The sequence below is a fragment of the Arachis ipaensis genome, chromosome B2 (genome assembly GCF_059453495.1).
Source record: "Arachis ipaensis isolate K30076 ecotype BB chromosome B2, ASM5945349v1, whole genome shotgun sequence".
In the NCBI taxonomy this organism is placed as follows: Eukaryota; Viridiplantae; Streptophyta; class Magnoliopsida; order Fabales; family Fabaceae; genus Arachis; species Arachis ipaensis.
Window position 1 is genome coordinate 6,396,528 of NC_142437.1, and position 16,782 is coordinate 6,413,309.

General features: G+C 37.3%; 4 protein-coding genes and 1 pseudogene across 4 annotated transcripts in view; 4 read left to right on the forward strand and 1 right to left on the reverse strand.

Annotated features, from left to right (window-relative positions):
• LOC107624276 (subtilisin-like protease SBT3) overlaps positions 1–16,782 on the reverse strand; it is a 65,022-nt gene that overhangs the window by 33,994 nt on the left and 14,246 nt on the right. The gene's annotated exons all lie outside the window — the stretch shown is intronic.
• LOC148572916 (uncharacterized) lies at positions 2,041–3,679 on the forward strand. Its single transcript, XM_088505439.1, has 3 exons — positions 2,041–2,901; positions 3,091–3,237; positions 3,449–3,679. Exons 1-3 carry the CDS (start codon positions 2,041–2,043, stop codon positions 3,677–3,679), a joined length of 1,239 nt encoding a protein of 412 aa, XP_088361565.1.
• On the forward strand, positions 4,149–5,712 carry LOC148572917 (uncharacterized; annotated as a pseudogene).
• LOC148572918 (uncharacterized) lies at positions 6,436–7,275 on the forward strand. The gene is made up of 4 exons (XM_088504436.1): positions 6,436–6,524; positions 6,614–6,749; positions 6,934–6,994; positions 7,099–7,275. Exons 1-4 carry the CDS (start codon positions 6,436–6,438, stop codon positions 7,254–7,256), a joined length of 444 nt encoding a protein of 147 aa, XP_088360562.1. The 3' UTR covers positions 7,257–7,275.
• LOC148572919 (protein STRUBBELIG-like) lies at positions 7,543–8,266 on the forward strand. Its single transcript, XM_088504480.1, has 3 exons — positions 7,543–7,597; positions 7,886–8,015; positions 8,194–8,266. Exons 1-3 carry the CDS (start codon positions 7,543–7,545, stop codon positions 8,264–8,266), a joined length of 258 nt encoding a protein of 85 aa, XP_088360606.1.

Sequence of the window (16,782 nt, forward strand, 5' to 3'; positions counted from 1 at the left end):
TTGTTCTTGCTTGTTTTTGGACTCTTGATTGATGATTAACTTTGTTATTGGCTTACTACTTGATGATAATTTGATACTGATTCTTAATGATGAATTGATAATGGCTTGTTGAATTGATACTGGAGCTCCTTCAATGGCGAAGGTCATGATAGAAAAGAGCGGGCTTGGATCACACAATGATGGATTGAGATGCGTTAATGGCACCACATAATGCCAAATGGAGTAGGGAGGAAGAGAAAGGATTTTTTGCCCGAGGGAAAGAGGAAGGAGAGGGGATAAGGGTTATTTTGTCAATATAAAAAAAATTAGAGTGAATAATAACCCAAATATTTTAACTATAGTATATTCAATTTGAAAACAGAATGTTCTGTTGAACTAAATGTTTTTGTCATCGTAGAGACTAAATTAAAATAAAAATTTTAGTATAGGAACCTAATTAAAAGGAAAACAAGTATAGGAACCTAATTGTAAATTTGGTCAAATTATAGGACCAACAGAGTAATTAAACAAAAAAAAAACATAAATATTTTTTCATTTCATCCTTATCCATGTTGTTAAGAAAAATCAAATTAAAAGCCTAATGGGTTAAAAGGCAAATGAATTTGATTATTAAAATTTAATTTTTCTATATTTATAAAAAATTTACAACAAAATGTGTGTTGAGTAAACTCAAAGCTTTTTTTCCTAAAGGGGCGCATAATCATTCACCAACTTGTGAAATTTTTTGTCTTTTTTACTTTTTTTAATATTTCATTATTGATAAAATAATCACCAAATATGACCAAACAAATTAGATAAATATAATTATTATTCGTCAATATTCGGATTAAACACATATAAGTGAATAATAAAGCCCGCAGTAAATTATTTTAGCTAGCTTCCACTTACATCAAGTGGTTATATTGAATAAGATATATGGAATTGTTTTTAAAATCCAATTAAAAAAAAGAGACAACTACATACTTTATTCATGTGCTCAAAGAAGGAAATGGTTATGCGGATGAGTTATAGCTAAATTAAAAATACACTCAAATCCCTTACTTAATTGTTTATAATTCACTTTCTAGTGTGATTTCTCTTTAATTTTCTGCTGATGGTAGCTAGGGGTTATCTTTCCCTAGAATAGTTTTCTGTATAGCTTTGTTTTCTAAGCTTTAACTCTATTGATTATAAAAAAATAGACAACATTCTAAGATAACATAAACAAAAATTATTTTACCTAAAATAGAAATAAAGAAAAATAATTAAAAGCTAAAATATATGATCTACAAAAACAAATTCTCTGGACACACATATATAATTTTAGCTATTCAAGAAAACATGCAAAAAAATAATAATAATAAATTAAGCAAAAATTATCATAAAAAGTTTGGTATTGTATAATATTGTAAACCCTATTTAGGTATTATCCTCATTGTAGTTAAAAATATTACTTATATTTATTTGTGTTTTGTGATTTTAGTTAAAAGTATCTAGCTAACAATAAAAAAAAAAGAATACATAACAAACTAGATTACAATAACGAAAATGTTAACTAAACTTTTTTCTTTTTTCATAAGATAAATTCCTAATTAAGATTGGATTGACACAATTTTTTTTTTTTGTAAAACCAACACAGTTTTTGATTAGTTGAATATGCTCTAATGGTTGAAAATTCCACCAAAAATAGCATTCAACAGCAAAAATTCATCAGAGTTGGTATTCAGTTTGATGTACAACTTAGATCATTACTCTACTATAAAAGCAGCAGGCAATGCAAGAACTTTATATCCATAAATATTTATCTTCTATTTTTTTGAATATCAAAGACCCTTTTCTAATATGGTAGTTTCCCTTTTCTCTTGCTGGCATGTTATATTATTTTTTTTCCGTTTTTTTCTTGAATTCATGTTTTATTTCTTGAATGTTTAATTTGAGTTCCTCAAAGCTATATGTGTTTACGTAGTTTTTATGAATATGTTAAACATATATAATATAAATCTCATTACAAACATTATTGTTCACTACTAATCATATAAGCATAATTATTTCCAGGTCAACATGAAGTTTATTTGCGAAGTGGTGATATTATCATTTTCAATTATAGTAATACAATCGAGCATCACATTCTCACGAGAACTTGAAGGTCCAAATCATATCAAGACAACTACTTTTTATACCAAAACGTTCGTACTAGAACCAGGAAAGGTTAGCAGAAAAACTTTTTTCGATGTTGAGTTTCCAAGAGGCCACATTGGAATCAAGAATTTACAAGCCGAACTAGTTGATGAACACGGAAACTCGATACCACTGTATGAGGCTTACCTGCACCATTATTTTGTTTTAAGATATTTTGAAAATATCACCATGTCACAACATGCTAATGAAAATCAACCTAATTACGGTAAGTATTTTAAGAGAAATGATGGTGCATGTCAAACTTTCGTTAATTCAATTTCTTGGGGTCTTGGAGTTGACGCACGAAGAACTAGCACAGAACTACCAGATCCATTTAGAGTAGAAGTAGGTACGCATCCTGAGGATGTTCCAAAGGAGTATGATGAAGAGAAATGGTTAATCAATATTTTGGTCATTGACACACGTGGTGCAGAAGACAAGAAAGGTTGCTCCCAATGCAGATGTGACCTTTTAAACGTCAAAAGTGAAGATTTGAGAAACACAACAGGCGTTGATGGAACACCATTATCTAGTGATTATAAAGGAGGAATTTTTTGTTGCGAGAAGAAGTCTCAATGCAAATTACAACAGGGATACAATGAAAAACAAAAGAGAAAAGTTGCTATTAAATATACAATATCATGGGTTGAATGGGATCAACAGCAAGTGCCTCTTAAGTTTTATATTCTTGATGTTACTGATCAAGTCACATATAATGGATCCGAACCAATTCATCATTGCGCGGTAAGTGACAATTATTTTGTTTTAACTAAATGCTAAGACTTATACTTCATATATTTCCTATAGCGATATATTATGATATGTATTCTATTAGTCAAGCAATATCTATTTTGAAATAAAATGAGTATTAATAATTTGTTCATTTATCTACTTATTTAGTAAATATCTAAAAAAAAATTTAATTTGCTGTAGGTAGAGTATTCTATAAATCCAGAAAAGACTGATGAAGGACATTACCATATTAAGAAAACAAATATTCCAATGAAAAAAGGTGGTAGTCTCATCTATATTACTGCTCATGTACATTCAGGAATTGTTAATGCAACATTATATGGAGAGGTAACGTTCAATATTTACCATAATTCTTATGCATAGTATTTACCATTAATTACTAATCGTAAACAGTTACATTTATTTAACTATGTACCTAAATTTGTTTCTTTAAAACAATAAGATTATTTTCTGATTCATCATCATCATCATCGTAGGAAGTTAAATTTTTAAAATACCGTCACCATTAAGATATATATGCCTTTTATTTTTAATTTAGGATGGAAGAAGATTATGTGAAATTAAGCCAATATATGGAACGGGAAAAGAGGCAGGCAATGAAGAAGGTTATGCTGTTGGAGCGTCTGGTTGCTATCCAAAACCGGATTCTATGAAGATTAAAGATGGTGAAAATTTAACTGCAGAATTTATACATGAAAACAAATATACCACTGGACTTATGGGGCATTTCTATGTCTATTTGGCAGAAGACTTACCAAAATCTTTGTAAAATTATTGAGAACTACTAATGTTAGTTTATCCCCTCTATGTTTTATAATTTAGTAAAAAAAGCAAAAAAATTCTCAAACAAAGATATAGGAGAAGTTTATAGAGTGCATGATTTATCTAGGTAATTAAGTAGCTTGTTTGTCATAAAAAAGTATCACAATAAAACACATTGACGTAGTTATTGTACATATGTAGTTTTTATTCAATAAGATATTAAAAAGTATGATCAAGAAGTATGTTATTACAACTGCAAAGGGGTTTATTGACGTGTTCATTGTTGTTCAATATGAGGCCACAATGCAACTCCAATCCCGTCTTTACCGGTAGTAGTTACTGTATAACTTTGTTTTCTAAACTTTAACTTCATTGATTAACAAAAAAAAAAGACAACAACATGCTAAGATACCATAAACAAAATTTCTTTTATTTAAATTTGAAATAAAGAAAAAAGTAATTAAAAGCTAATATTTATGATCTACAATTATAGTATACAATTGGACATCACATTCTTAGGAGAACTTAGGAGTTCAAATCATATCAAGACATTTATTTTTTATACTAAAAAGATCGTGCTGAAACCAGGGAAGTTTAGCAAAAAGTCTTTTTATGATGTTAAGTTTTCAAGAGGCCACATTGGAATCAAGAATTTACAAGCTGAACTAATTGATTAACACAGAAACTTTATGCCACTATATGAGGTTTACTTGCATCATTATTTTGTTTTAAGATATTTTAAAAATAACACCATGTCACACAGCATGATAATAAAAGTCAAATTATGTACAATAGGCATTTTAAGAGTAATGATGGTGCATATCAGACTTACGTTAATTCATTTTCTTGGGATTTTAGAGTTGACGTACGAAGAACTAGCACAAAACTACCAGATCCATTTAAAGTGGAAGTAGGTATGCATCCTGTGGATGTTCCAAAGGAATACCATGAAGAGAAATAATTTATTAATATTTTGGTCATTACCACACAACATGCAAAAGATAAGAAAGATTGCTCCCAATGCAGATGTGATCTTTACAACATCAAAAGTAAAGATTTGAGAAACACAAAAAGCATCGATAGAAACCCATTATCTAGTGATTACAAAGGAGGAATTTTTTATTGCGAGAAGAAATCTCAATGCAAATTACAAAAGGAATACAATAAAAAACAAAAGAGAAAAGTTGCTATCAAATATCAATATCATGGGTTGAATGGGATCAACACCAAATAACTCTTAAGTTTTATATTCTTGATGTTACTGATCCAGTGACAAATATTTTGTTTTATTTGAATACTAAGACATACACTTCATATATTTCTTATAGTGATATATATTATGATATCTATTTTGATTAGTCAAGCAATATTTTCTATGAAATCAATTGAGTATTAATAACTGGTTCATTTATCTACTTACTTAATAAATATCTAAAAAAAAATCTTATATTTACTGTAGATAGAGGATTCTATCAATTCAGAAAATACTGATAAAGGACATTACCTTATTAAGAAAATAAATATTCCAATAAAAAAGGTAGTAATCTCATCTATATTAGTGCTCATGTACATTCAGGAACTGTTAATGCAACATTATATAGAGAGGTAACGTTCAATATTTACCATCACTCTCATACATAGTATTTACAATTAATTACTAATCGTAAACAATTACATTTATTTAACTATGTATCCTAAATTTGTTTTTTAAAAATAATAAGATTATTTTCTGATTCATCATAATCGTAGGAAGTTAATTTTCAAAATATTGTCACCATTAATATATATGCCTTTTTATTTTTAATTTAGGATGGAAGAATATTATGTGAAATTAAGCCGATATTTGGAACGGAAAAAGAGGCAGGAAACGAAGAAGGTTATGCTGTTGGAGTGTCTAGTTGCTTTCCAAAATCGAGCTCTATGAAGATTAAAGACGGTGAAAATTTAACCGTAGAATTTATACATGAAAACAAATATACCACTGGATTTATGGGGCATTTCTATATCTATTTGGCAGAACACTTACTACAATCTTTTTAAAATTATTGAGCACTATTAATATTAGTTTATTCCCTCCATGTTTTTACAATTTAATAAAAGTAGGGAAAAAAATCTCAAACAAAGATATAAGAGAAGCTTATAGAGTGCATGATTGGATCTGATCTATGTAATTAAGTAGCTTGTTTGTCATAAAAACTTATCGCATTAAAACATATTGACATAGTTATTGTGCATATATAATTTTTATTCAATAAGATATTAAAAAATATGATCGAGAAGTATGTCATTACAAATAAATGTTTATTGTTTTTCAAGGATGAGGCCTCCACACTACAAAAAAAGAGACATAAAATGGCATTAATATTACGGCGGTTTTGTAAGACTGCCGTAATATCAGGTTGCTATGGCGTTTTCTCTTGTTGCCACAATTGAGTTGCATTCAATGGCGGTTTTTGTTGATTCTGGAGGTTTTAAAATACCATTATCACTGCTATATAAAAAAGCCTAACCCTAATCCAATTCTCATTTTCCGTTGAAACGCAAAGGTTGAATCGCTGCCACAGTGATCTTCTCTGTGACGATCTTCTCTGACCGATCTCCTCCGGCGACGATCTTCTCTGACCGATCTCCTCCGGCGATGACCTCCTCCCACGACAACCTCATTCGGCGATGTCTTCCTCAACAGCGATCTTCCCTGGTGATCTCTCCTCCAATTACAATCTCCTGCTGCGACGGTCTACTCCAGCGACATCTCCTACTAAGATGATCTCCTCCGGTGGCATTTTCCTACGCCGGCAATCTCGTCCATCAAGCTACTGTCCTGTGAGATTCTCCTCCCACAAGCTCGCGAGGTAGGTTCTTCTCCCTCTTTTCCTTTGTTCCCTTGAAAATATTTTACTCTAATTTCTTCGATCTCTTAATTATTGATCCAAAATTTCAGAATACATGATAGATTTTGTGAAATGGCAACTACAACTACTAAAACTGCAGGAGCTAGGGTTTCTGAGGAAAGAATCGTTGAAACATTTCACAATGATGATGATGAAGTGCTCGATGCTGCAGAGAATGAAGTTGTGGTAATTTTGTTAGTGGCCTAAAGAGGCAAAAATGGTTGAAGCAAACATGGATAACTTGTTATTATGCATATTTATTGCATAATATGAATTAATTTATTTGTGGTTTTTGTGAACCTACATGAGCAAACAATTAATTTATTTACAATTTGATTGCACTCTCCTAACTAGTATACTTATCAAACAGGACAAGAAAAACAGATTTTATATCGTTTCTGCTTTAGCTGATACCAAGGTAGATCTTAAAGGTATATATGACTTTATAAATTTGAGAGGAAATGGTTCACTTGCTTTGCTTTTGCCTTACTTTGATGTGTATTCATGAGTTACTTGTTGCTTTAAAGCTGAGCAGTGCTATCTCAGCGGCTTGGTTTAGGAAAAGGGGGTCTTAGAATGACACCTGAAGAGGCTCTGAGTGAAATACTTCAGGTTTGTGTTATTGTTCCATTCTTTTTGTTGACATCATCTTCATTTTTCTTTTCTCTTTGTTTATCTTGTTTAGAAAGATGAGTCGATTATTACCAAAATAAAAACTATGCATTATATGGTCCATGAGGGAACCAATTCGTGTTAATTCATTCATTGATTGAGTTGGTGGGGGTCATTTGGTAAATACAGTTCATCTGTTCCATGGATCAATCCAATCTGTTATAAGAACTTTCTCTCATTCTAATGAATAATATATAGACTTAGAACTTAGAACCTTATTGTCGTTAAATGCTCTCTTTTTGCTTTTACTTTTGAGGAAATGGGATGTACGAATTTGGTGTTGCATGTTCAACTCTTTGTTACTCTGATGGTGATTCTTGCTGGAACTTTCTGTGCAGTTGGTGACACTGACATAGTTGATGGTAGATACTTTCCCTTTCCATAGTTTTATTTCTATTTTTGAAATAAGAAATAGCAGAATAATCTGTTGTTTCCCTTTGAAAAAAAAAGGAAGACGACAAAACTCATTTAGCTTTCAAGTGTTATTGTTTTGCTTCATTGCACTATATTATCATCAAAGAGTTGATGATAACTTGTTTGCAATTTGAAAGATGATGGTTATAAATTTAATTGGGAAGCTCACCTAATTAAGTAACAAGTACCATATAAGTGCAGAATTTGTCTAAACTCAATATGTGCTATGGTCACAGTTGCAGCAATCAGTAGTCTATATGTTGCTCTTGGCTCACCACCTCTTCTAGGGTGGAAGCCTGTTGGAGGAGATCCATGTTTTGAAATGTGGCAAGGTGTTGGCTGTGTATTTTCCAACATCACTTCCATGTATGTGAAGTTCTCTTTTTAAACTATTTTTGGTTAATATTGTGTTATTGTTTGCATGCTCTATATAATTGGTTGGAAATGATAATGTTATTATTTTCAATGTTTCATTAGTTGTTTGATTGATAGAGTTTAATTACGTGCAATAAGACTAAGTAAAACTTGTATTTTGGGTTGACAGAAGACTTGATGGCCTGAATTTGGGTGGAGAGCTTGGTAGTAATTTGAATTTTCCATCCATCTTAGAAATGTAAGTGTTGTTTCAATTTCAATATTGTGTTTACTGATGAGTGACATGTTAAACGTGGTTCTGTTTGATTAATCGAGAGAGTTTAGTACCTCTTAAGCACCAATTGTGTAATTGTTTGAACTAGAAATGAAGCTTTCTGTTTCTTGTGCAATGATCTTAGCCACAACCACATTGGAGGCCCATTCCATTCACTTTGCCCCCTACTATTACGAGCTTGTATGTTATCTTTTTCACATCTGAATTTGTTTTTTTTTTTTTATCATGGACATAGTAATTAGTCATCTTTTTTCCATATGCATAACTACAAATGTACTTAAAGAAGTTTTTCTTTTGTTCTGATATTTTAGGTCTCTCTCAGGAAATCGGTTAAATGGAAGCATTCCAGATGCTTTATCATTACTAACTCAATTATCAGGAAACCTTATAACAATGTCAAAGCATTATTCCGGCAAGGAAAGGTTGATATCTGAATTGAGGAGGTTTTTTTACTGTATTTATTAAATCTATCCCACTTTCCTTTATGATAACTGTGTGGCTTTGGACTTACTAGGCACATATGGCACTCCATAACATAGATGCTGCAGTTGAAAGCTTTAAAAATGCACTGGTCTTAGAGCCAAATGATGGTAAGTTGTGATTTTGTGTAAGGCCTTAGTTAGACAAGAACTACTAGTGTACTTATTTTTTTTGGTTCTTATTCAATGATTTATTTTTACCACGGAAGGTAGGCGAAAGGACAAAGTAATGGCATGCTTAGTTTATATAAATCAGGTTCAGGTATGTATCTTACTCTCTTTGGATTTATTAGCTGCAAAAATTTGTCATAGTTAACAATATATCGAGAGAAAAAAATGTTGGTATTAAAGAAAATCACATTGTTTGATGTTAAAAGGTTGAAAAAAAATCATTCTCTTGTGTCTAATTTTGTATACGTGGTTAAGCTGCAATCAGTTACTGTCGAGTGCCATGCCCTGAGTTTTTTACTGTACCTCACCACTCTCTTCTGAATTATTATCATGTTCTATTTTTTCTTCTGTGTTTCTTTCTCTCATTTGATCTTTGTTTATTATGTTTTCTGCCTTCTACTCAACTCAGTACAATTTTGAAGGAAGATATGATCTGGTCAGATTCATGAAGATAATACAGAAAGTTGATCTCTACAATTTAATTTATCATTTTTTAGTTGTATATAGATGATTTCCTGTTTGGCTGAAGTATGTTCCAGGAATAAGCTTGGTCTGCAAACCAGCTTCAGCCTCCTTACTGTGTACACGAGAGAGAATTTCAGTTCAGATTATAATCACACTTTATCCTTCTCTGTTATATATATTACTTATTCTATTATTTGTTTTTCATCATTAACAATATGCCGATCATTGGTATATGCCGCCCTATGCGTTCCCCTTGGGATCAACCCATGGATCGCTGCCTCAGATTCTTTCCATGCCTCATTGACCCTGGTGCGTTTGCTGCAATTCCTTTTTTTTTTGTTTAAATTAGCTTAGTTTTTGTTTTATCTGAATTTGTGTGCTGAATGGTGAATGCTATTGCTGAACTGTTCTGACTTTCGTTTATTTACGTGTCTTCCTAACCAAAATTATGCGAATTTTTTTATTTATTTATGCATTTTGGAATTTTGTCACTGAATTTCAGCTCGGAGGTCTGCGCTGTGGGTGAAGTTGGTCTTGGTGACTGTCCATTTGGTTTATATTGGCGTTCTCTTCTTAATCGATGGAGATTTGATAGAAAAGACTAAGAAGGAACCGATGTATGTTTTTTTCCCACTTTTAAGTCGTTGTATTCTATTTTTTGCATATTTTTTTTACCATACTGAAGCTTCAACTTAGTGGATAGTGCTGATTCGCTGACACTTTAATGGGTTTAGTGGAACATTATTTGTGTAACAGCCCAGACCACCCGCTAGCACGATATTGTCCGCTTTGGCACACAAGGCCTCACGGTTTTGCCTTTGACGATAGGGATGATGGCCAAAGCCCCCCACACTCACTCGTCAAAACGCGTCATGCTAGGGAGAGGTATCCACACCCTTATAAGGCATGCTTCGTTCCCCTCTCCAACCGATGTGGGCCTTACAATCCACCCCCTTAAGGGAGCCCAGCGCCCTCGCTGGCACATCGATCCGGGTTCTGGCTCTGATACCATCTGTAACAGCCCAGACCACCCGCTAGCACGATATTGTCCACTTTGGCACACAAGGCCTCACGGTTTTGCCTTTGACGATAGGGATGCTAGCCGAAGCCCCCACACTCACTCGTCAAAACGCGTCATGCTAGGGAGAGGTATCCACACCCTTATAAGGCATGCTTCGTTCCTCTCCCCAACCGATGTGGGCCTTACAATCCACCCCCCTAAGGGAGCCCAGCGCCCTCGCTGGCACATCGATCCGGGTTCTGGCTCTGATACCATAATGTAACACCCTACCATACAGAGTCTTATGCTTAAGTCATAATTCAGAGATGGCAAGGTATTACGACCTCTAAAACAAAAATTTAGTACGTATAGTAGTATGAATAATTGATTATAACTAGGAGCCTTTGTAGAAAAAGGGGTAAACAAAAACCGTAACTCGAAAGCGCAACACTCCGATCGATAACGTAACGAGTAAAGGATAAGCGAACGCGAGATCATATATATAAAGGAGTGTCAAAAACAGGAATATCAAGACTCAAAATCCGGCTGCGAAGAGAACCGGTCCGAGCATAGCAATATATACATATGATAAAATAAGGGAAACCCCAAAGGAAACCCAAAGGGACACAAATACAGAAAACCTATCCTCCAAAAATCTCCTCTAGAAGGAGTCATCACAGTTTGTATTATTTAATGGAGATAAAAGTATCTAAACAAGATATATGAACCAAAACAGAGTCCCGAGAACAAAGGATCTTCGCTAATCCAGAAGTCTCCAGCATGCCTCAACGAGAAACCTCACGCCCTGCATCTGAAAACCACAAAATCCGCATGGGTGAGAACCAGAGGTCCCCAGCACGGTAACAGCTTCCACATATATAATACATAATAATAGAGGAAAGCCGAAGGCAATCCTAGAACTTCCTCCAGATAATATCAAAGCTTATAAACAAGCTAAACCGTAAGTGGCAACTGACTAAAGATTCTTCAGTCTAACTAATACTTCCCTTTCCAATTCCTTCAGACCTCCCAACCACCAGCAAGAGTATAATATAGCAAACACAGTTATATCAGACAGGAGATATACAAATAAGAACAATTAAGGCATTTAGACAAATAGCAAGTAATATGCAGTCAAATAGGCAATCTCAAACAATTCATGTAGTATGCTTATGATGCATGCCTGTCCCTAGTGGCTGATGATATCATCTGTCGGTTATAGAGCCAACCCGACAAGTCCTGGTAGCTAACCATTGGACTGTCCCTCTGTCGTGCATCCCCAACTCGAGTTATACTCATCATAAACTTGATCATAATCATGATCCATATCCATCACCCTCACTGGTGAATATTTATCCATCACCATCACTGGTGAATATTTACGGGGGCGAGCTCATCCGGGCCTTTCACAGTGCCCGGCCACACTTACGACATAGGGTCAAAAGAGCTTCAAGTCTCAACCTGGAGCACGTGGTGGCTAGCCACTGCTACTACCCAGGGAAACCCTCATCTCCGATGGTGGAAGTGCAAACATTCACAATTCATTCAACAGCATATATGCATTTATACTTAGCCATAAACATGGCTCCGCCGTCACACGGCATAATCCAGCCATCCGGCTTACAGTTAAATCCATAACCAGCCAATTCATTAACAATTATGGCCCTTCAGCCCATGGCATAACAAGCACTTCCACCGCCATTCTCCGCATCTCACATAATCATCTTTGATCATCAATGATCATTCATTTTTCCCCTTGCTTCACTCGCAAGTTACCACATTCACTAGCCCTCTTTCTCATGCTAGGCATATCATAATGATTTAAGACATAAGTGGTGAGATCGGAGGCTTAGAAGTATGAAATTTGGCTTTTAAAACTCAAAAATCAACTTTGGGATGAAATCAGGGCCACGCGTACGCGCACTCCACGCGCACGTGTGGATGGCCTTAAAACTCATCGACGCGCAAGCGTCATACGCGCAAACGCGTGAGTTGAAAATTAGCCAAACGACGCGCACGCGTCCGCCACGCATACGCGCGAATACATTGTGCCCCAGGCACAAAACTGGCACAACTCTGGCACAACTCTCTGGAAAATGGCTGGGCATTTGATGCAGCGCATCAACGCGCCCGCGCATACCACGCGCACGCGTGGATGATGCTTTCTCGAAGAACGGCGCGTACGCGCCAAGTGCGCCTACGCGCGAGGGGTCATTCTGCTAAAATTTTTCTAAGTTAAAAGCTGCAGAATTCACAGATTCAACCCCCAATCTTCCGACGGTCATAACTCTCTCATTTTAAATCATTTTTCACCCGTTCTTCGAACGGCATGGACATCCCGGATCCAATTTCATTTCTAAACAGATTTGGCACAAATCAAAGATCCGTAGTCCAAGTTATGTCCCATCAAAGTATGCCCAAAAACCATATTTTCATTCAAAACCACAAAGTGCCATTTTCAAAACATGCCAATTTCAACCCTTCTCTTTGAAATCATTCAAAATGTACCAAAATCAACAACAAGCCATCCTCAACTCACACATTGACATTTTACCAAAATTTCCAAAACTACCTCCAACCATTTTAACACTTCTCAATCAATGGCTAAAGGACAAACACAATCTCATGTCATACATCCTTCTCATCCCAATTTCCAATAATATCAATTTCCAAATCAACCATCATTATACATGATCAACATCATACTCACCATCAACATGATACCACCCATCAATTCAACCTCAATCATCCATCAAGCATATATCACAACATGCATTTCTCATATATCACACAATCAAGGCATCAATATTCATAATCACATATATGAACACATCATATATCTCAACCATTCAACAACACCAACAATTCAATGCCTATCTTGGGGCCTCTAGCCTAAGTATTTCCTACCACATTACATATTAGATACAGGAAACCGAAACCATACCTTAGCCGATTTCTCAAGCTCAACCGGAGCACTTCCAAACCACTTGTCCACAAGCTCTCAAGGTATCAACACTTCCAAGAACAGATTTTATCACACAAAACCCTCTTCCAAGCTTTCCAAAATCACCAATCAAGCTCCAATATTCACATATACACAACCTAAGCCACAATCATTATATCCATACACAACATCTCAATACCCAAACATCATAGAACAACAATTTACACTAGGGTTGAGAATCTTACCACACCCAAGGTCCAAGGAGACAAGATTAACCTTCTCCTTCAAGAGAGTTGGGTCCTATAACATCAAAGAACCCAAAATCTCAACATTTTTGCTCATGAAACTCGAAATCAAGGGCTGGAATTTCGAACAGTAAAACGTGGCTTACCTCAAGATTAATTGTATGGGTTTTGTAGAGCTCTCCGCGGTGAACGCGTGGCCGCAAACGGAGCGACAATCGGAGCTCTAGATCAAAAGTTATGGTGGTTTGAAGATCAAGTGAGAGATAGAACTTGAGAGAGTGTTCTTCTCCTCCCTCACTCCATTTCAGCGTGTGTGTGTGTTTAATGAGGAGAGAGAATGTTGAAAACTAGGGTTTTGGTTTAGTTATGTTGGGCCAAGGGCCCACTTTGGGTCCGGTTGGCCCGGTTTGGCCCGTTCGGTCCAATCTTGGTCCGATTTCTATAAAATTGGTACCGAAATTCTCGTCTCAATCTCCTCTATCACATTTAGCCATAAAAATAACATTTTTGGCTTTCTAGAATAAATTCTCATTTATGGGTTAATTAGCCGTTAATTAACCGGGTCTTACATTCTACCCACCTAATTGGGAATTTTGCCCACAAAATTCAAATCAAATTACCTGAGAATAAGTGCGGATAATCCGTACGCATCTCCGACTCAAGTTCCCAAGTGTGTTCCTCAATACCGCCTCGACTCCATGCCACTTTGACTAATGAAACCTCTTTTCCACGCAACCGTTTGATACTAGTATCATCGATTCTGACTGGAGCCACTGGAAGCGTCATATCTTCCCTTAACTGAACCGATTCGGGTTCTAACACATGGCTAGCATCAGGAGTGTACTTCCAAAGCTGCGACACGTGAAATACGTCGTGCAGGTTCGAAAGATGAGGTGGTAGAGCCACCCGATACGCCACCGGCCCAATCCTCTCCAGGATCTGAAATGGACCAATGTATCGAGGATTCAACTTCTTTGCTTTAATCGCTCTACCTACTCCTGTGGTCGGAGTAACCTTAAGGAAAACATGATCTCCTGCCTCAAATTCCAAGGGCTTCCGCCTCTGATCGGCGTAACTCTTCTAACGACTCTGCGCCGTAAGCATCCTATCTCGGATTTTCTTGACTTGTTCAGTGGTCTCAGCTATCATTTCCGGCCCCAACAAGCCTTTCTCTCCAACTTCATACCAACATAGCGGAGATTGACATTTCCTCCCATACAATGCCTCATACGGAGCCATTCCGATGTTCGCATGGTAACTATTATTGTATGCAAACTCCACTAACGCATATACCGATCCCAACTCGCCGGTTGGTCCAAAACACAAGCTCTCAACATATCCTCTAGTGTTTGGATCGTCCTCTCGGATTGACCATCTGTTTGAGGATGGTAAGCTGTACTCAAGCTTAATCGGGTTCCAAAAGCTTTCTGAAATGCACCCCAGAACCTCGAAGTGAAACGAGGATCTCTATCAGAGATTATAGTAGCAAGTACACCATGGAGTCTTACAATCTCCTTTATGTATAACCGAGCTAGATCCTCAAGGGTGTAAGTCATTCGAATGGGCAAAAAGTGAGCTGACTTCGTCAGTCGGTCCACAATCACCCAGATAGCATCAAAACCAGTCCTAATCCTTGGCAATCCCGACACAAAGTCCATTGCAATACTTTCCCACTTCCATTGCGGAACCTCTAAAGGTTGCAACATCCCGGAAGGTCTTTGATGTTCAATCTTTACCTTTTGACAAGTTAAGTACTTTGAAACATATTCCGCCACATCATTCTTCATACCCGGCCACCAAAACATCGCCTTTAAATCATGGTACATCTTAGTACTTCCCGGGTGAATGGAGAATCCACTTTTGTGTGCCTCCTTTAAGATATCTTGCCTCAAAGTGCCAACATCAGCGCCCTCGCTGGCACATCGATCCGGGCTCTGGCTCTGATACCATCTGTAACAGCGCAGACCACCCGCTAGCACGATATTGTCCGCTTTGGCACACAAGGCCTCACGGTTTTGCCTTTGACGATAGGGATGCTAGCCGAAGCCCCCCCACACTCACTCGTCAAAACGCGTCATGCTAGGGAGAGGTATCCACACCCTTATAAGGCATGCTTCGTTCCCCTCCCCAACCGATGTGGGACCTTACAATCTACCCCCCTAAGGGAGTCCAGCGCCCTCGCTGGCACATCGATCCGGGTTCTGGCTCTGATACCATCTGTAACAGCCCAGACCACCCGCTAGCACGATATTGTCCGCTTTGGCACACAAGGCCTCACGGTTTTGCCTTTGACGATAGGGATGATAGCCGAAACCCCCCACACTCACTCGTCAAAACGCGTCATGCTAGGGAGAGGTATCCACACCCTTATAAGGCATGCTTCGTTCCCCTCCCCAACCGATGTGGGTCTTACAATCCACCCCCTAAGGGAGTCCAGCGCCCTCGCTGGCACATCGATCCGGGCTCTGGCTCTGATACCATCTGTAACAGCCCAGACCACCCGCTAGCACGATATTGTCCGCTTTAGCACACAAGGCCTCACGGTTTTGCCTTTGACGATAGGGATGCTAGCCGAAGCCCCCCACACTCACTCGTCAAAACGCGTCATGCTAGGGAGAGGTATCCACACCCTTATAAGGCATGCTTCGTTCCCCTCTCCAACCGATGTGGGCCTTACAATCCACTCCCCTAAGGGAGCCCAGCGCCCTCGCTGGCACATCGATCCGGGTTCTGGCTCTGATACCATCTGTAACAGCCCAGACCACCCGCTAGCACGATATTGTCCGCTTTAGCACACAAGGCCTCACGGTTTTGCCTTTGACGATAGGGATGCTAGCCGAAGCCCCCCACACTCACTCGTCAAAACGCGTCATGCTAGGGAGAGGTATCCACACCCTTATAAGGCATGCTTCGTTCCCCTCCCCAACCGATGTGGGACCTTACAATCTACCCCCCTAAGGGAGTTCAGCGCCCTCGCTGGCACATCGATCCGGGTTCTGGCTCTGATACCATCTGTAACAGCCCAGACCACCCGCTAGCACGATATTGTCCGCTTTAGCACACAAGGCCTCACGGTTTTGCCTTTGACGATAGGGATGCTAGCCGAAGCCCCCCACACTCACTCGTCAAAACGCGTCATGCTAGGGAGAGGTATCCACACCCTTATAAGGCATGCTTCGT